At 35.3% G+C, this 20,745-nt stretch overlaps 2 protein-coding genes across 2 annotated transcripts; both read left to right on the top strand.

Moving 5' to 3' along the window:
* Nucleotides 1-1,640: 1,640 nt before the first annotated feature.
* Nucleotides 1,641-15,263, top strand: tspan34a (tetraspanin 34a). The gene is made up of 8 exons (XM_056455332.1): nt 1,641-1,712; nt 4,601-4,678; nt 9,319-9,534; nt 11,519-11,593; nt 12,328-12,435; nt 12,524-12,655; nt 14,484-14,576; nt 14,801-15,263. Exons 2-8 carry the CDS (start codon nt 4,622-4,624, stop codon nt 14,849-14,851), a joined length of 732 nt encoding a protein of 243 aa, XP_056311307.1. The 5' UTR covers nt 1,641-1,712; nt 4,601-4,621; the 3' UTR covers nt 14,852-15,263.
* Nucleotides 15,264-19,795: 4,532 nt separating this feature from the next.
* Nucleotides 19,796-20,745, top strand: LOC130220063 (carcinoembryonic antigen-related cell adhesion molecule 2-like; the record flags this gene model as incomplete). The annotated part of the gene is made up of 4 exons (XM_056452722.1): nt 19,796-19,856; nt 19,943-20,293; nt 20,392-20,637; nt 20,717-20,745. Coding segments are annotated over exons 1-4 (687 nt in total), but the record flags the coding sequence as incomplete, so codon positions are not given.

The raw sequence follows: 20,745 nt of genomic DNA, 5'->3' as shown, positions 1-20,745 counted from the left end.
AGATAGATAGATAGATAGATAGATAGATAGATAGATAGATAGATCAAATGCTAGATAGATAGATAGATAGATAGATCAAATGCTAGATAGAAAGATAGATAGATAGATAGATAGATAGATAGATAGATAGATAGATAGATAGATAGATAGATAGATCAAATGCTAGATAGATAGATAGATAGATAGATAGATAGATAGATAGATAGATAGATAGATAGATCAAATGCTAGATAGATAGATAGATAGATAGATAGATAGATAGATAGATAGATAGATAGATAGATAGATAGATAGATAGATAGATAGATAGATCAAATGCTAGATAGATAGATAGATAGATAGATAGATAGATAGATAGATAGATAGATAGATAGATAGATAGATAGATAGATAGATAGATAGATAGATAGATAGATAGATAGATCAAATGCTAGATAGATAGATAGATAGATAGATAGATAGATAGATAGATAGATAGATAGATAGATAGATAGATAGATAGATAGATAGATAGATAGATAGATAGATCAAATGCTAGATAGATAGATAGATAGATAGATAGATAGATAGATCAAATGCTAGATAGATAGATAGATAGATAGATAGATAGATAGATAGATAGATAGATAGATAGATAGATAGATAGATAGATAGATAGATAGATAGATAGATAGATAGATCAAATGCTAGATAGATAGATAGATAGATAGATAGATAGATAGATAGATAGATAGATAGATAGATAGATAGATAGATAGATAGATAGATAGATAGATAGATAGATAGATCAAATGCTAGATGGATGGATGGATGGATCAAATGCTAGATAGATAGATAGATAGATAGATAGATAGATAGATAGATAGATAGATAGATAGATAGATAGATAGATAGATAGATAGATAGATAGATAGATAGAATAGATAGATAGATAGATAGATAGATAGATAGATAGATCAAATGCTAGAAATATAGATAGATAGATAGATAGATAGATAGATAGATAGATAGATAGATAGATAGATAGATAGATAGATAGATAGATCAAATGCTAGAAATATAGATAGATAGATAGATAGATAGATAGATAGATAGATAGATAGATAGATAGATAGATAGATAGATAGATAGATCAAATGCTAGATGGATGGATGGATGGATCAAATGCTAGATAGATAGATAGATAGATAGATAGATAGATAGATAGATAGATAGATAGATAGATAGATAGATAGATAGATAGATAGATAGATCAAATGCTAGAAATATAGATAGATAGATAGATAGATAGATAGATAGATAGATAGATAGATAGATAGATAGATAGATAGATAGATAGATAGATCAAATGCTAGAAATATAGATAGATAGATAGATAGATAGATAGATAGATAGATAGATAGATAGATAGATAGATAGATAGATAGATAGATAGATAGATAGATAGATTTATATGTGTACTATATGGAACAGGTAATGTTCAGTTTTGGGAGCAAAGGTCTGTTTCTACAGCAGTAAAACTCAACCATCTCTGACTGAATGATCAGCTGATGAGCCCTCGTGCCAGAGCCTCATCCGTAAGCAAGACTCTGTGTGGGTGTGTGTGTGTGTGTCAGTGAGCTCCACCTTCAGCAGGTACTTCAGTCTGCAGGTGTTGGAGGTGTCAGACAGAGATCAACATCAGCGGTGGACAAGTAACACTCATTATACAGGTATTTATATCATTTACTCATATATATATAACCTATATTTTCTTCATGTGCTGGGGATTATAGACATATACACTTGACGACAGAAGTATTCGCCCTCCTCTTAAATTTATCTTTTTTTCTCCAATTTTTGTTTAACAGAGAAAAGATTTCATCAACACATTTCTAAACTTAATAGTTGATAATTCTTTATTTCTAATAACTGGTTTCTTATATATAGATATTCAGCTTAAAGTGACATTGAAAGGCTTAACTAGGTTAATGAGGCATGTTAGGGAAATTGGGCATTAGTAAAAGTAAAATACACTTTAGAAAAAGGAAAATAGTAGAGTAAAAGTACAAATAAAGCAGTAAAATGTACTCAAGTAAAAGTTAAATACACCTTTTTAAAGCAAAATAGAGTAAAAGTACAGATAAAGCTCTACAAACGTACTCAAATAAAGGTAAAATACACCTTTATAAAGCAAAATAGAGTAAAAGTACAGATAAAGCTCTACAAACGTACTCAAGTAGAAGTAAAATACACCTTTAAACAAAATTGTGGAGTAATAGTGCAAATTAAACACTAAAATGTACTCAAATAAAGGTAAAATACACCTTTTTTAAAGGAATATAGAGTGAAAGTACAGATAAAGCACTAAAATTGTACTCAAGTAAAAGTAAAATACACTTTTAAAGGAAAATAGTGGAGTAAAAGTTGAGTTAACGCACTATAAATGCACTCAGGTAACACTAAAATACACTTTTTTAAAAGGTAAAGAGCGTAAGTAAAAGCCCAAATAAAGCACTAAAAATTACTTAAGTAAATTCACACTTTTTTTTCTCAATTCCTAATAAAACTGACTGAATTACAGTAGTTTGAGTGTTTGTAATTCATTACTTTACATCAGTAATGTTCTCTAAGATAGACTAAAAGTTGCTTTAGTGTAAAATCTTAACAGCTCAGCCTGTTTATCTCCTACTAACATACATGTAATGAGTCAGAAACCAGCGGTTCACCATTCATAATTATAGAATAAACACCAGCCAAGTGTATCTAATAGAGTCTGTACCAGTACGCTTCATTTTGAGGAACCAAAACACCACAAATTACTCACAATCTCCATCTGTAGTTGAGTATTTCCCAGAATTGCACACAGTTTCTTTTATTTCTGTATAGTTTACATAGAAATAAACAGAAAGCTTCCAAAACGTAGAGCTCAGAGCATCTCTTCACACACAGGTTTCTGTTAATGCGCTTAGCATTGTGTTTTTATTGCTTTTTTTGGTCATTTTAATGTGTTTTTACAGCTCTGATGTCTTTTGAGAGAAACTGCTGATTAAACAGACAGACAGACGCTGTACAGTGAAGAGTCAATTACATTACTGTCTATATTCGCAGTTCATTCGCATCATAAACACCATTTTATTATATATTATATGCTTTTACTATGTTGAATACACTGGAAATACTGCTCAGTCTAATGTTCTACTGGAAGGTGTTGAAATATTTAGTAAATAAGTACATTTTTAAGCAAATGAATGCTTTCTTAAATGAGTAAACACATACATATTTTAGAATATTTCATATTTTCTCAAGTGCTGTTTAGCAAAGCAATGAAATTTTCACAGTGTTTCCTATTCATTTTCCTTATTTATTTTAGTTATAAATAATAAACAATATTATTGTATATATATATATATATATATACAGTTGAAGGCAAAAATATTAGCCCCCCCCCTTTGAATTATTGTTTCTTTCTTAAATATTTGCCAAATGATGTTTAACAGAGCATGGAAATTTTCACAGTATGTCTGATAATATTTTTTCTTCTGGAGAAAGTCTTATTGGTTTTATTTCGGCTAGAATAAAAGCAGTTTTTAATTTTTTAAAAAACATTTTAAGGTCAATATTATTAGCCTCTTTAAGCTATATTTGTTTTCAATAGTCTACAGAACAAACCATCATTATACAATATCTTGCCTAATTACCCTATCCTGCCTAGTTAACCTAATTAACCTAGTTAAGCCTTTAAATGACACTTTAAGCTGTATAGAAGTGTCTTGAAAAATATCTAGTCTAATATTATATTATTTATATGTCATCATGGCAAAGATAAAATAAATCAGTTATTAAAGATGAGTTATTAAAACTATTATGATTAGAAATGTATTGACAAAATAAAATCTTCTCACATTTAAACAGAAATTGGGGAAAAAAAATAAACAGGGGGGCTAATATTTTGACATCAACTGTATACATACATATATTTACATATATATTTACATATACATATATATATACACAGACACAGAGACACACACACACACACACATATATACATATATATACACACACATATATATACACACACATATATATACACAGATATATATATATACACACATATATATATACATATATATACACACACACATATATACATATATATATACACACATACATATACATATATATACATATATATATATATATATATATATATATATATATATATATATATATATATATATATATATATATATATATATATATATATACATACATATATACATATACATACATATATACATATTACAGGACTTAATATTATGTGCTGTCATCATGGCAAAAACAAAAGAAATCGGTTATTTGAAATTAGTTATTAAAGCTATTATGTTGAAAAATGTGTTATAAAATATATAAAAATATCCTTTATATTTGTTATATTTGGCTTTCAACTGTACATTTATATAAAAAAAACAAACCGTTTGTAGATAAATGTGTTTCTAATACAGTATAAAGGTAAATTATCAACTTTTCGACATCTTTAAAGCATTTCGACTTCATTTTACATTCACTTGTATTTGTGTTAGTTCTACATTAATAAAAATCCTCTTTTCTCATTCAGGAACCAGGAAAATACATCAAAATGTGCTGCAAGGGTTTCCTCAAAGTCATGATGTTTGTCTTCAACGGCATCATCTTCGTGAGTATAAAGGAAATGTTTACGAGTTCTTCGACAATGAGGACATCTATTTTAATGATTTTATGACCGAGCGCTTATCTCTGAGCTACTTCTACCGCAAAACCCCCGAGATTGAGTTACAGACACTCTTATCAAACAAGGAAACTCGTAAAAACAGCGTCATGTTTCTCACACGGAGCCTTTATTATAGGCTTTAACTGTAAAAACACTGAAACATTAGCTTAACAAGGTCAGCGCTGACTGAGGGGTTTAGTAAAGAACAACTATAACTTAGATCAGTGTTTCCCAACCCTGTTCCTGAAGGCACACCAACAGTCCACATTTTCATCCTCTCCCTAATCAAACACACCTGAATCCTCTTATCATAACATCAGAAGAGACTCCAACACCTGAAATGAATGGGTCAGATAACGAGACATCCAAAATATGTACTGTTGGTGTGCCTCCAGGAACAGGGTTGGGAAACACTGACTAAGACAACAAATTGTCAAAGTACTGTTTCTGTAACTAGAATAGAATGGAAAAGCTTAAACTATTAAACAACTGGATATTTTTAACCCTCAGATTCCAAATTTAGAGAAAATCCAATTGGAAGCTATCTTAATGAAGTGCTGAGCAATGTATATTAGTATCAAGGATTGAGTTTTGATACACTTTCATACATCCAAAATGTCCTCATGAAACAAGATTTTGACTTGATATTCTTAATATTTTTTTCTTAAAAGAAAAATCTATAGTTTATTTTATAGTTTATTACTTCTCCACATAAGCAACATAAGTTTTTGTAATTCGCGAACTCCAGAAAAGTACATTCATAGGTTGTATGTGTCGTCACACAGTGGTGCAGTTGCCATCTGTGTGACCGAACTGTTTATACCAGTGGTCGGGAACCTATGGCTCGCGAGCCACAAGTGGCTCTTTGACCAAAAATAGGTGGCTCTTAAGCTGTCTCCCTTCAATAATATTTTGCAGTTTAAAAATGATAACCGCTAGATAACTAGAAATCAGTTTCCTATTGAAAATACAATCACAATTCCCTCGTTATTGTAATTTTTGCAAGAAAAAGAATAAAAACGTTTCGAACAATGCGTGTGTGCGGCGCTGTGAATAAACTTACGTTTCTATGGTAACCGCGCGTGCACCTAAATTCAAACAACAATTATGATTGGTGATGATGGCAAAAAGAAAATAATCCTGAGGAACATCGAAAGTTTCAAAATATAAATATATATATATTAGGCTTGTGCCGTATTCGGTAATGCGATAAATCACGGTAATGAATATGCACGATATTGTTATCGCGGGCACTTCAAAATACCGTGAAAAATAATAGATCCGAATTTATATTCTTAGAACGCGCCTTAGCTTATTTTCCATCAACCGCTTGAAGAAACACTGCGTATATGCTGCGCAGAACTGATGCGCACTCTGATGTAAACAATCCCCGCATGTAGAAGCACTGTGGCACACAGTGCACGCCGCCGCTGCCACCGCACTATAATCCTCACATGAAGAAGAAGCATGGCAGAAAGGAGGAACGCTGCCGACAATTTATCCCCCTTCAAAAAAAAAGTCAGAGGTTTGGAAATGTTTTGGGTTCCAAAAAAATGCAGAGGGATTGCTGATCGAAGACGGTTTCCCTTTGCACATTCACTTTGATATAATTGCTCAAGTTTACTTTTATATTGTGTATTGTTTTATTTATATTTATTTGTATTTAAATGTTTGAAGTACTTTTAGTTAATTAAAAAGTTATTAAAGTTACTAAGTTGATGAAACTGAAGTTTTTTGTGTTTTTTTACCTGTTTCTCTAGTAAAATTACAATATCGTGATAATACCGTATACCGTGATAAAAGCTCAATCAATTAATCGCAACATGAAAATGTGATACCGGCACATGCCTAATATATATATATATATATATATATATATATATATATATATATATATATATATATATATATATATATATATATGTATAGCAGGGTGGCGCAGTGGGTAGCACAATCGCCTCAGAGCAAGAAAGTCGCTGGGTCAGCTGATGTCCCCGTGTAGAGTTTGCAAGTTCTCCCTGTGTTTGCATGGGTTTTCTCCTGGTGCTCTGGTTTCCCCCACAGTCCGAACACAAATTGTCCAGTGTATGTGTGTGAATCAGTGTGTATGGATGTTTCCCAGTCCTACTCTCCGCTGTGTAAAACATATGCTGGATCGTGTCAAGTCACGTGGCTCTTTAAAAAATGCATTTGCCAAAAACATCAAAAATGGCTCTTTGCTGGAAAAAGGTTCCAGACCCCTGGTTTATGCCGTCAATCTGCTGTGGTGCTGATATAGCTGAATTATGCTATGTTGCTTTAGTAGCGGCAGTAAACATAACTACTTTTCATTACATAAACGTGTCCTGATGTAATTAATAATATTGTGATTTGCCAGCAGGCTATACAGTTCCGTGGTCGAGCTAACGATTAATGTTTTTTTTTATAATTATTTTTTAGGGGTTTTTCACCTTTATAATGATAGGACAGTGGAGATTTCAGATAGGAGAGCATTGGGAGCAGAGAAAAGGGAAGGATTGGCAAAGGACCTCCAGGCAGGAATCGAACTCGGGTCGCCGTGAGCACGCCGGTGCTATATGTCAGTGCACAATACCACTAGGCTATTGGCGCGACACTAATGATTAACGTTAACCCTTTGTGGAAACAGCATAAACCGCACTGCTTGACTTTCTTTATTACTGAATAAAAGCACACTGTTTTTGTTATGATCGAAATTTGTTCTAAACAAAAACAAGAGCGCCTTTACACCTTTAAATGATATCTTACTCTTATTTGCATAACCTAAAATGATGGAGTATGCTGCTACACTTCATCTTTAAATACATTTGGAGTAATAATAAACACGTCCGGATGTGTAGGAGTAATCAGGGGTGATAGTCTTCACTGTAAATGGCCTGAGAGCTTCTCTGCTGTTTGGAGTGCATTGAGAACAACTGAGATATACAGTTGAAGTCAGAATTATTAGCCCTCCTGAATTATTAGCCCCCCTGTTTATTTTTTTCCCGAATTTCTGTTTAACAGAGAGCAGATTTCTGTAACACATTTCTAATCATAATAGTTTTAATAACTCATCTCTAATAACTGATTTATTTTCTCTCTGTCACGAGCAGTAAATAATATTAGACTAGATATTCTTCAAGACACTTCTATACAGCTTAAAGTGACATTTAAAGGCTTAACTAGGGTAATTAGGTTAACTAGGCAGGTTAGGGTAATTAGGCAAGTTATTGTATAATGATGGTTTGTTCTGTAGACTATCGAACAAAATATAGCTTAAAGGGGCTACTAATTTAGACCCTAAAATGGTGTTTAAAAAATTAAAAACTGCTTTTATTCTAGCCGAAATAAAAACAAATAAGGCTTTCACCAGAAGAAAAAATATTATCAGACATACTGTGAAAATGTCTTTCCTCTATTAAACATAATTTGGGAAATATTTAAAAAAGAAAATAAAATGAAAAGGGGGCGAATAATTCTGACTTTAACTGTACATTTTACCGGTGTTGAAGATTATTACTACTCAATAAAAAATAAATCCGTAAAATTTACGGTAAAAAACTGGCAGCTGTGGTTGCCAGTACTTTACCGTTAAAAATACGGTACAAACAGTAAAAGTAATTTCTAATTTTTACAGTAAACTACCGTATTTCATTAATTTATAGATGTAATATGTCTGTATTTTGAATTACCAACATCTTCACATCTTTCGTTACACAGATAGACACGTTAACACAGCCATATGCAGGTGATGATGAGTAAGTTACATATGGAACCAATACTCATCTCAAACAAACAATGTATCAGTGTATAGAAGGTGCTCAGTGTCATTCACACAGCTACTAAACACCAGTATGGTAACATGCATAAAATTAAAGTCATGAAATAAACATTAGATGCAACCTAAATCTCTAATGTACATAACTGACGGGGAAACAACTCAAAAGGTCCATAGTAATGTCAACAAAAAGCATAAAAAGTGATACAGGGAATTCTGGGAAAGTCGATTTACGGTTATTTACCGTACATATTAAGGAAACATACTGTTAACCAGGTTACGGATTTTTACTGTAGCATTTTTACAGTTTTTTACCGCTGAAATCGGCCATTTTTTACAGTGTACAGTCTATGTCTCAGCAGATAAGAATGTATTTTCTTTAAATACTGTTGTTTTGAGTGAGTTTTCTGATCACCAGTAACAGGCTGTATGTCCTAGAGTCCATGGCCAAGGCAAACAGTAGCGAAGCCATGAATAAATGTCCAGAAAATGAAGCTGAGAAAGACACGTTGCAGATTTGTAGGAACAAAACACATTTGGAGGTCTCATCAGAAGCATCATAAACCGTATTTGTTTATTTTATTATATTAAGCAACATATCAATTTCATTTAGTCTCATTTAAATGCGCTGCGGTTGTGAGTGTGACCATACCGATATAAATATGTCAGCGAGTGCAGCGGAAGTGATGTTTTTTCTTAGAATTTCGATGGCTGGCAACTTTTAACAACAACAACAACAACAAAAAAACTCTGGTGAGGGAAAGAGTTAAAAGTGCAATAGTATAATAACCTCAGTTTCTCCTGTCTGCAGCTGGCGGGCGCTGCTGTCCTGGCGGTGGGCATCTGGGTGGCCGTGGACAGAGTTTCTCTCCTGGGTTTTCTGGAGCACATTGAAGACGCTCCTCCTGAACTGGCGCAGCTGGCCAACATCGGGTACCTGCTGATCGGAGTCGGGGCGTTTCTGGCCATCATGGGCTTTCTGGGATGCTGCGGAGCTGTGAGGGAAAGCAAATGCATGCTTCTCACTGTGAGTTACTGCTTTATATTAAAACATTTGGGTAGCGCTGCACAATATATCGCTTCAGCATTGATATCGCAATGTGTGCATCCACAATAGATTTAATCAGACTCATAGTTGACTATGAGCCACAGTTAAAAACACATGACTTGTGTGTTGCTGTCATCTTTTAAAACAATGTTGAAGATGTATTTTTGTGTAATCTTTTGAATTATTGTGTGTATTTTTATATTGTATCAGTTTGTTTTATATTTCTTTTATTCCTCTTACATTTGCTTCAATCTTGTGTATGTTCAGCACTTCGGCCAGCTTTGGTGTGATGAATGTGCAGCAGTAAATAAATACATTTACTTTCGGTAACACTTTATTTTGATGGTCCATTTGAGTATTAGTACAGCGGTGGGTCGCAGCCCACAAGGGGGCCTCAGCGAGCTTTGTGGGGGGTTGCGTCATATTTAAAAAAATTCTTAGCAGTGTACAATTAGAGTGATCATGTTGCCTTAGGTCATTTTATCCCCTAGCTCAGTGGTCCTCAACCACCGGTCCGTGGATCAATTAGTACCAAGCTGCACAAGAAATCATGAATTATTTGCGTTTTATTTATTATAAATAATTATGGTACTCAAGTGACCGATCTTTTATTTTGAAAAGTCTTTTATTTTGAAAAAATGAGCTCGCCTACGTCCAAAATTTAACCCACAAGCAGCATAATGAGTAGAAACAGGCGTCTTTAGAAAGTTTCTTTGCTAAGGGAAAAGGCCAAGTGAAGGACCCGCGAACTGCCAAGGAATATATCTGCAACCCACTTGTCAACAAGCGGTTTGCGCGCACAAGCGGTTTGCGCGCACAAGCGGCGTGACGCGCTCGCACCAATGAACCGCGGGCCGTGTTGCGAGCGCGCCGCGAGTCACGTGACAAGAATTGACCAATCAGCTTCAACTTGTATTAAAAAATATTCACATTTCGGCAATTTTCAATTTTCTCAGACAAACACAGAACACACAAACACTGCAGTGCTCTGACTTTTCTCCATTAATAAAACTTGTATCAGGGCGACAGCAATGTTTTGTCAGTTTGTGATCCTCTGAGAAAACGGGTTAATGGTCGCAAATGATTATTTCCCTTATACATCAGTGTGAATACTGATATTTCTGTTATTGAATTTCAAATAGGGCCAATTTAAAGGCTAAAGGCTTACATTTTTCAGTTACAAATGGCCTACTGATGTTTTGCTTTTGTATTTTACATTAGGCTATTATTCATTCATTTTCTTTTTAGATTAGTCCCTTTATAAATCCCCTTATTAATAAACACATATGAAACAATCCCGTAAAAGTGACGTCTCATCTTCAGTTTCGGGCATGTTTTGCACTCACAATATAAGCGTACCGTGCCAAAGCCCAAGTGAACCGCGCTCTGGCACACCTCTTCCAATCGGGCCAGGGCCGATCAAGTGAACCATTTCTGAGCCTGATTCAGAGCACTCACACTTCTCAAATGATCCGGGAAATGGGCCAGGGCTTGATTCAGATAGCATAGTGTGAGTACACCCTACATGTCAACTAACACTAACCCCAACCCCAACCTAACAGTCTCCTGATAATCTAATGACAATTAGTTGCAATGTAATCTAAATTCAACAAGCGGACCATCAAAATAAAGTGTGACCTTACTTTCTGATTTACTCGTGGAGTTTTACCAATAAATGTGTCATTTGCATGTGTTTTAAGGCTTGTGACTGTGTGAGATTTTCCAAGTCACTCTATTAAAGCAATCATTTTAACTTTAAGAAAGATTTATTGTACAGAAAAATTAAATGTCATAATTAAGATCATGCAGTTCTACATTCGCTTAAAACATGGCTGCACTAATATGCATCATTATCTGTGCATTAATTAGTGCATTCATATTGCAAAGTGTTACCAAACATTGTCCTCTCTGAGTCCACTAGCGGATGCAGACATAACAGTGCATTGTTTTGATTTGCTCACAGTTCTTCATCATCGTGCTCATCATCTTCCTCGTGGAGGTGGCGGCCGCTGTGGTGCTCTTCGTCTTTGAGCCTCTGGTAAGAAATGATGCACTGAGACACAACTGAAAAACATACCGTTAAAGACTAAACTAATAGCCATCCACACTTAAAATGATTGGTATCGGGCAACACAGTGGCTCAGTGGTTAGCACTGTGGCCTCACAGCAAGAAGGTTGCTGGTTTGAATCATTGCCGACTCAGGTGGCCTTTCTGTGTGGAGTTTGCATATTCTCCCCGTGTTGGTGTGGGTGTCCTCCTGGTGCTCCGGTTTCCCCCACAGTCCAAACACATGCGCTATAGGGGAATTGATTAACTTAATTCACCATAGTGTATGAGTGTGTGTGTGTGTGTGTGAATGAGTATGTATGGGTGTTTCCCAGTACTGGGTTGCAGCTGGAAGGACATTCACTGTATAAAACATATGCTGGTTAAGTTGGCAGTTCATTCTGCTGTTGCGACTTCTGCTGAATAAAGGCACTAAGCCGAAGGAAAATAAAAGTGAATGAATGTATGAAGATTGTAATATATCAGTTTTAAAAGTTTTCCCAACACTGCTGATGGTTGCTAGGTGACCAATACTACAGTCGGCTACTCTAACATTAGATGGAAACACATTTATTTCGCATTTGGGATTCATTTATCTGCAAACTTTAAAGAGATTTACATCACATTAGAATTGAAGCCCAACTTGTAATGAAAAATGATAATTCATGCCTGAAATTTATATCAATTTTACCGTCATTAATTTCTGTCATTTCATCGTCTTTTAGGTTCAGGAAACTCTGAATGACATCGGACAGAAAGTGGCTAAAAGCATAAAGGATAATTATGGAGAGGATGAGGCTTTCAGCTCAATCTGGAACACCACTATGAATGAGGTACACCATCTTTTCCATTTCCAGATGCTTTCTCTAAAATCTCCCTGCTTCATATTATTCAATCTCAGATTTGTGTCTATGTTTCTAGCTGAAGTGCTGCGGATATAACAACTACACTGACTTTATCGGCTCTAATTTTGTTGCACAAACATCGATGTATCCTGAAAAGTGTTGCTCGAGCAGTTCATCACCATGTGATGAAAGGGCAGCAGAAACTGCGGTATGTAGAGAACGCTCTGTGCCCAAACTCACTAACAAATGAGATTAAGTTTGATGACTTTTATTTCAGTTTAATAAACATTGGACAGTTCAATAGCATCATCTTTAATTTGGTGATTATTAGTCACTTATTTGATTTCTTATTTTCTGTGATGCACAAAGGAAACTGAATGTCATGATTTGAAAGATTTTTTTGTGTGGACTTTTACTTGTTTAGAAAAGTTCAGCTAACTCACCCAATAAGACCGGCAAACTAAACTTAAGTTAACTGAACTTATTGGATTCAGCGCTAAAAACGTAAGTTAGCTGAACTTATTGGATTCAGTGTTAAAAACGTAAGTTAGCTGAACTTATTGGGATCAGCATTAAAAAACGTAAGTTAGCTGAACTTATTGGATTCAGCGCTAAAAACGTAAGTTAGCTGTACTTATTGGATTCAGCATTAAAAAACGTAAGTTAGCTGAACTTATTGGATTCAGCGTTAAAAACTAAAGTAAGCTGTACTTATTGGATTCAGCGCTAAAAAAGGTAAGTTAGCAGAACTTATTGGATTCATCAATAAAAAAACGTAAGTTAGCTGAACTTATTGGATTCAGCAATAAAAAAACGTAAGTTAGCTGAACTTATTGGATTCAGCATTAAAAAAGGTAAGTTAGCAGAACTTATTGGATTCATCAATAAAAAAACGTAAGTTAGCTGAACTTATTGGATTCAGCAATAAAAAAACGTAAGTTAGCTGAACTTATTGGATTCAGCGTTAAAAACGTAAGTTAGCTGAACTTATTGGATTCAGCGTTAAAAATGTAAGTTAGCTGAACTTATTGGATTCAGCAATAAAAAAACGTAAGTTAGCTGAACTTATTGGATTCAGCAATAAAAAAACGTAAGTTAGCTGAACTTATTGGATTCAGCAATAAAAAAATGTAAGTTAGCTGAACTTATTGGATTCAGCAATAAAAAAACGTAAGTTAGCTGAACTTATTGGATTCAGCAATAAAAAAACGTAAGTTAGCTGAACTTATTGGATTCAGCAATAAAAAAATGTAAGTTAGCTGAACTTATTGGATTCAGCGTTAAAACGTAAGTTAGCTGAACTTATTGGATTCAGCGTTAAAAATGTAAGTTAACTGAACTTATTGGATTCAGCATTAAAAATGTAAGTTAGCTGAACTTATTGGATTCAGCAATAAAAAAACGTAAGTTAGCTGAACTTATTGGATTCAGCATTAAAAAATGTAAGTTAGCTGAACTTATTGGATTCAGCATTAAAAATGTAAGTTAGCAGAACTTATTGGATTCAGCTTTTAAAATTTAACTTTAGTTAGCTGAACATTTCTAATTAAGTAAAACCAAATAATCCACGCAAAAATGAACGTACTACATAATAATAATAATAATAATAATAATAATAATAATAATTAAAAGGATTTTGGCAGAAAAATGTAATGGATTTTATGGTGGCCTATAAATAGTCTGCAGTAATTGGTGGCATGGACTAATTGGTGGATTTCATATCTAAAGTAATGGTATTTAGTTTCCCATTGACCGGTGCATTTATAAAGCCAAATGGGTAGTAAATAACAAATGCCCTACTGTAAAATGCAACCAGTCATAAAGTTGGGAATTCAGATATTATTATACATCCTAAACGCCAACCTAGCTAATCTGAAAAGAGTTTGCATAACTTGTAAATAAGCTAAATATATTAATACAAATATGCACTGTCCAACAATGTCAGACAGAACCATTACAGATCTAAATGTCTAGGCAAATGCAGATGATGCGTTGGTGTGTTTGTTCATCAGTGTGTATGTTTTCTGTTTCTGCAGGATATCGAGGGCTGCTTTAAGACATTAGTAAAGCTGATTGAGGATAATGCACTCCTGCTGGCTGGTGTGGCTTTAGGAATCGCAGCTTTAGAGGTATTTAATTCTTTTTACCTTCAACTCAATGAAGGAACTCAATGTAGACTAATGTGTCTATTGACAAACGGTGAACATTGAAAATGAACATGCATGCACCAAATCTTAGTATGTGATATACTACAATTGATGGTCCAAAAATCAAACACATCCACTGTATTATTACTTTGATGGAATATTTACAGCTAATATTTACAATCATTTCACCTGATTTGTTTCCTCAGATTGCAGCAATGGTTGTTTCCATGATCCTCTACAAGAACGTAGGGAAATGAGAGCAGGACTGACTACAGAGATTTGTGTTTACTGTACATCACTGTTTACTCTAGCCTTTTCTATTCACTAATTTAACAGAAGTCATGTAAATAATATACTGGCTGCAGTATGAATGACATTTGCACAGCTTATTCGATAGTTTGTTCTCTTTTAAATGATTTTTTACTTTTTTAACCTCAAGTAAATGTATATTTTTTGACCTCTGCTTAACTACCAAAATATGATCCAGACTTAAAGAGTACATCTAATGCAATGTTGTGTTGAATACTACAGCTCATTAAAGATCACCACAATATTTTCTACATTATGCTTTTTTTAAATGTATAATTAAATACATGAACAATCTTCACCTGGAAATATTTAAATATATTTGTATCATTGTATAAATAAAAAATCTGTCATTTTTAAACACCTCTGTGCATGTTCTTTTCCCAGTAAAGCATATGCAATGTAATATGAATGCATCACATAACAGCCACTAGAGGTCACTGTCAAGTTGAGGTAATGGGTCGTCATTTACTCACCCTCAGGTTGTTCCAGTCCTGTTTAAATACCTTTTTTCTGCTGACCACAAAGGAAGATATGTGGAAGAATGACAGTAAATCAAACAGATATTCCGACACATTTACTGCCATAGGAAAAGTAATTTCTATGTGAGTAAATTGTGGCAAGTTCTGTTTGAACTTAAGTGATGTCAGCAGGGAAAGGGGCTTGGGAAGTTTTTTGCTCTGTTGGTGTCAGTCAAGTTTCTTGTCTAGTTGGTGTCACCCAATTCTTTGCCCCATAGGTGTCATCCGCATTCCTTGGCTGTCATTGTCACCCAAGTTCCTTGTCCTGTCAGTGTCACACAAGTTTCTTGTTCCATCATGTCACCAAAGTTTCTTGCCCCTTCGTGTCACCAGAATTCCTTTCCCCATCATGTCACCCAATTTCCTTGCCCGTCACCCAAATTTCTTGCCTTGTCGCTGTCACTCAGGTTCCTTGCCCCAATTAGTGTCACCCGCGTTCTTGCCCTGTCATGTCACTAGAGTTCCTTGCCCTTCTGTTGTCACCCAAGTTCCGTGTCTTGTCACCCAAATTTCTTGTCCAGTCATTGTCACCCAAGTTCCATGCCCCATAAGTGTCATTCACATTGCTTGCACCATCTGTCACAAATGTTCCTTGCCCTATTGGTGTCACCAAAGGTCCTTGCTTCATCGGTGTCCCCAAAGTTCTCTGTTTCTTGGCCTGTCATTGTAAGTCCCTTGCACCATAAGTGTCACCTATGTTCCCTGGCCTATCAGTGCATCAGTGTTACCCAAGTTCCTTGCCCCATCACTCAAGATTCCTGCTCCATCAGTGTCACCCAAGGTCCTTGCCCCAAAGGTTGCATTCACATTCCTCTCCCCATCATTCCTTGCCACCCTTGCCTCAAGTTCTTTGCCCTGTCAGTGTCACCAAAGATCCTTGCCTTGTCAATCTTCCTCAAGTTCCTTGGCCTGTCATTGACACCAAAGTCCCTTGTCCTGTGGGTATCCCCAAAGTTCCTTACCCCATCGATGTCACCCAACTTCTTTGCATTATTGGAGACCTGTCAGTGTCACTCAAGTTCCTTGCCCCATCATTGTCACCAAAGTTTCTTGTCCTCTCTGTCATTGTCACCTAAGTTCCTTGCCCTGTCAGTGTCACCCAAGTTCCTTGCCTTATCATTGTCACCAAAGTTCATTGTCCTCTCTGTCCTTGTAACCAAAGTTCCTTGTCCTGTCAGTGTCACCCAAGTCTATTGCCCCATCTGTCTCACGCAAGTTTCTTGCCCCATGGGTCCTTGCTCTGAAGGTGTCACTCAAGTTCCTTGTGCTATCTGTGTCTCCTAAGCTCATTGTCTTGTTGCCTCAAGCCTATAGTTGAGTCCTGTCAGCTCCTGTCCAGTCTAAAGCTCTGCTGGCTTCAGCCATGCCCCAAACTCTGCCAGCTTCCCACAGCCCACAAGCTAGTCAATCCAACAGGTCTGCTCGTCATAGTCAAACTCTGCCTCTCTTATGTACCTGATACTCCCAGGACTGTCCCTCTGGCACAACCCTGGCCTTCTGCCAAAGTCCCAGGACTTTCATTTGTGCCTTTTGGCTACTCACATGTACACTTACTTATATATTCAGTGGCCTGAGGGTGGATGAATAAAATGTATAATTTCATTATTGGGTGAAGTATCCCTTTAAACCCTGGATGACTTGGTGCCTGTTCCGATTCTGACACCTGCTTTCTTGAACTCTTTACATGATGTATTTCCTGTATTTTAACCACAATACTGTCCCACATCTGAAAACATCCAACTCAAGTAAGCATATCCCATCATTCATCACAATCAGGAACTCACAATCTCCCAAAACCACAAGATGTCAATGAAGAGGTTTGCAATGCAAGTTATTGTAATATATATTTGTGGTACACATTTTAAAATGATGGGTATTTTGTCATTTAAACTCTTAGGGTTTACCAATCAGAGAAAAAAGCAACATATTAAATACATAGAATGTGTAAATGAAGTGCATTGTCACTACACTACATTTAGGCATGTCCTATTAGCTAATCAAAACATCTAAAAAACATTAGCACTCTTACACCCACATGGACACTTGAGTCAAATACAGGAAATACGTCAGGCAAGCAAACAACTCTCAAGAGTAACATCATAGGCGGAGCGTGTGTAAGGCTAGGGAAGGCTTAGCCTCCCCCTGGCCAGAGACCACAGCACGGAGATAGCAGCAAAGAAAAAAAATGCATTGAAAACATGTAACGGGTGTAAGGCGTAATATGAATGTAATTAAATGTTGATGATTAACACAACACTTTAGCTATTGTAAGTTTGTCAATCAAATTTAAATTCCCCCTCCGCACAAAAGTGAAACTGTCCAACCCCGCACGTTGCACTGATGAGCGCTGTTTATTACTAGAGTTAGCAGCTGCTCTGAAACCCAAACTAAAAGTGCTGGCCAACAGACTATTCTGATTTACTGGTCAAGGACGTAAGTATTAAATGACAAATGAGTATTACGAGAAAGGCATGATAAAATATTATTCTCATTTAATTTGTTTTCAGCATTAAATTGGTAGTTTCATTGTAACGTAGTCTAGCCTATAGTGTAGTAATCTTGTTTAGGCAATCGTTTGGAGTTTTACATTTTAAAGGTCAAATATTAATTGCTGAATTACAAGTTCGGTTTTCGATTGGCCTCGTAAAAAAAGAGAATGATTTCGTATTCTCAGGGCCGGCGCGTCCAGAGGCAACCTAGGCGGCCGCCTAGGGTGGCAGAATAGTGAAGGTTGCGTCCGCGATGATGAATTTTCAGCTTTATTACTTCTGTCTTCAGTCACACGATCCTTCAGAAATCACTCTATTATTATTATTATTATTATTATTGGTAATAGTAATAAAAGCAAAAAGGAGTTATAATTTCATGTGAAACTGCATACAGTAAGTAATAAATAAATATTTAATAAATAAGTATTTAATATTTTTTTAATATTTAATAAATGCCGTCTTGACGAACAGAATAATTTTAATTAGATTATTAAATATAAGTAATAATAATAACAAATAAATAAACTGACCCCAAACTTTTGACCAGTAGTGTATATCAGTGGGTCAGTTTAATAAAATAATTTAATGTGCGTGTTGAATATAATAGGCGTTTGTTGATAGGCGGTGCTTTTGTTAAAACCTCTTCTTGATCGGTCGCAAATCTTTTTAAATGCATTAAAGGGCAGCGCATATATTAGCCTGGAGTTTGTTCACCCTCCGCCTATGAGTAACATGATCACTTTTTATACGAAATATTTTTTAATTAAATAAACAATAAAGCTATTAATTTTCATACATAACAAAGACAATAGCATGATAATCTCTATGGGCAGACTTTATTTCAGCTAAATCTTCACGACTTTAGTCAGACATGTTCTGCGATGTTGATAAAAATGACACCAGCATGAGGTGTGACAGAGAAACCTTGCATTAAAAGGCGTTGTCCACCAACATTTTAAAGAGTGTGAAAACTAAGAGCTGCTTTTATTTTGCTTATTTGCAGTGTTGGTGAAAAAGGTAAGAGCATCGTTTATTAATATTTCCGGAGATTACTTAAATTCTGCATCCTAGATAAAGTTCCTTAACTGTTCTACCTTTAGTTATGTATTGTATGTAACATGTTTTTAAATTAGTCTGTTTTTTCAATAATAAAAATCTATTTTTTTTTGAAAACTACTCAAAATGCACAAAATTCAGTAGTTAAAGGCAAAGTTCATGTTCAAAAACTATTCGAGTTTCTTTTTTCTGCTGCACTCAAATAAGATATTTTGATGAATGCAGCTAGTGGTGTCTGTTTACTTTCGTAAACGTTGCTTTCTTCCTACTATGGTAGTCAATTGGTGCCAACCAACATTGTTCAAAGTATCTTCTTTCAACAGAAGAAAGAAACTCATAAAGGTTTAAGACCACATGTAGTGGTAGTTTTAAATTTTGGGTAAACTAAGACATTTTACCAGGAAAAGCATGACCAAATCATGCTATTTTTATGTACTTATTTATTTTTGAATTGGTTATATGACAGTGTTCTGTTTTGTATGTAGCTCTAAAAGGATGGTTGCAAATGTTACAGCAGAATTGGGTGGTTTTTATAACATGTATAAAGTGACCTTATAATGGGAAAGAAAGAGAAGTTGAGTGTTAACCACAGGGTTTTTTTTTTAAGATTCTCAGTTTTCTTAGCACATAATTTGGTGTTGCGTGTGTTTGAGCTGATGAAACTTCTGTGCTAATATCATGTCTTGTATTGGATTACTAGAATTATTATCATTAAAATCTTTATTTTGAATCTCTTCATCATCTCAGTTCTGAGTATAATGGTAAAATATATACCTTTACAGGCTCCTGTCTTTTAAATTAACAATAAAACAAGTTTAAATCAAGAACAATGATGATGTCAGTCAGAATGGCTCCTCCCCTTCCTCTGATCTTCCTGCTCATGATTCACAGTGAGTCACTGCAACACTTCTGAAACTATCAAGAGGTTTAGCAAACTTTATCTTCACCTGAACATTCTTGATTATTTCTGTCTCAGGGGTTTCTGGTGCTAATTGGGCTGTGAGTTACAGTCCTTCATACATCTGTGCACTGAAGAACTCATCAGTGACATTGAGCTGCACTTTTACATACCCTACTAGACTTCAGATCATGAAAGTGTTCTGGACTAAAGAAAAAGATCAAATAAAAAATGATGATCATCCAGATCTGTCTGTGGACCCTGAATACATTCAGAGGCTTCAGTATCTGGGAGATAAACAGCAGAACTGCACCGTCAGACTGAGTCATGTGACAAAGAAAGATGAACACAAGTATTATTGCAGAATCACTACTGATAACACAAAAGAAAGATGGTTTGGTTATCCAGGAGTGACCCTTAATGTCACAGGTGACTCTCCTGAGATTTCTCTCTTATTGTGGTCATTATGTAGAATAATAATCAGTGTATGAGAGCAGCACTAGACATAATGTGTGTGTTGTGTTCAGATCTTCAGCTGGAGTCTCCTGAGAGAGTGACAGAGGGAGATTCAGTCCGTCTGACATGTAAAAGCAGCTGTAATCTGACTGACACACCAACATTCATCTGGTACAGAAACTCACACACATTGACTGAAGGAATTATTGGAAACAATCTCATCCTCAAGTCAGTCAGAATAGAGGATGTAGGCAACTATAGCTGTGCTGTACGTGGACACACACTCGCATCACCTGAGGTCTATCTTAACGTCATATGTGAGTACAGATTTGTCGGTTCTTTTTAAACATTTCTAGAATTTATCTTGTGAAAAATATTTGATTACATCCGTTTCAGACAAACCCAGGAACGTCTCAATGTCTAAA

The sequence above is a fragment of the Danio aesculapii genome, chromosome 1 (genome assembly GCF_903798145.1).
Source record: "Danio aesculapii chromosome 1, fDanAes4.1, whole genome shotgun sequence".
NCBI lineage: Eukaryota > Metazoa > Chordata > Actinopteri > Cypriniformes > Danionidae > Danio > Danio aesculapii.
Note: the sequence above shows the minus strand (reverse complement) of the source record. Positions and strands in the feature narration are given on the sequence as shown.

Bases quoted from the DNA above. Each gene is read 5' to 3' on its own strand.
- tspan34a (XM_056455332.1), top strand. From the start codon at position 4,622: ATGTGCTGCAAGGGTTTCCTCAAAGTCATGATGTTTGTCTTCAACGGC. The intron at 11,594-12,327 runs GTAAGAAATGAT...ATCGTCTTTTAG, and splicing joins TCTTCGTCTTTGAGCCTCTG to GTTCAGGAAACTCTGAATGA. The intron at 12,436-12,523 runs GTACACCATCTT...CTATGTTTCTAG, and splicing joins GGAACACCACTATGAATGAG to CTGAAGTGCTGCGGATATAA.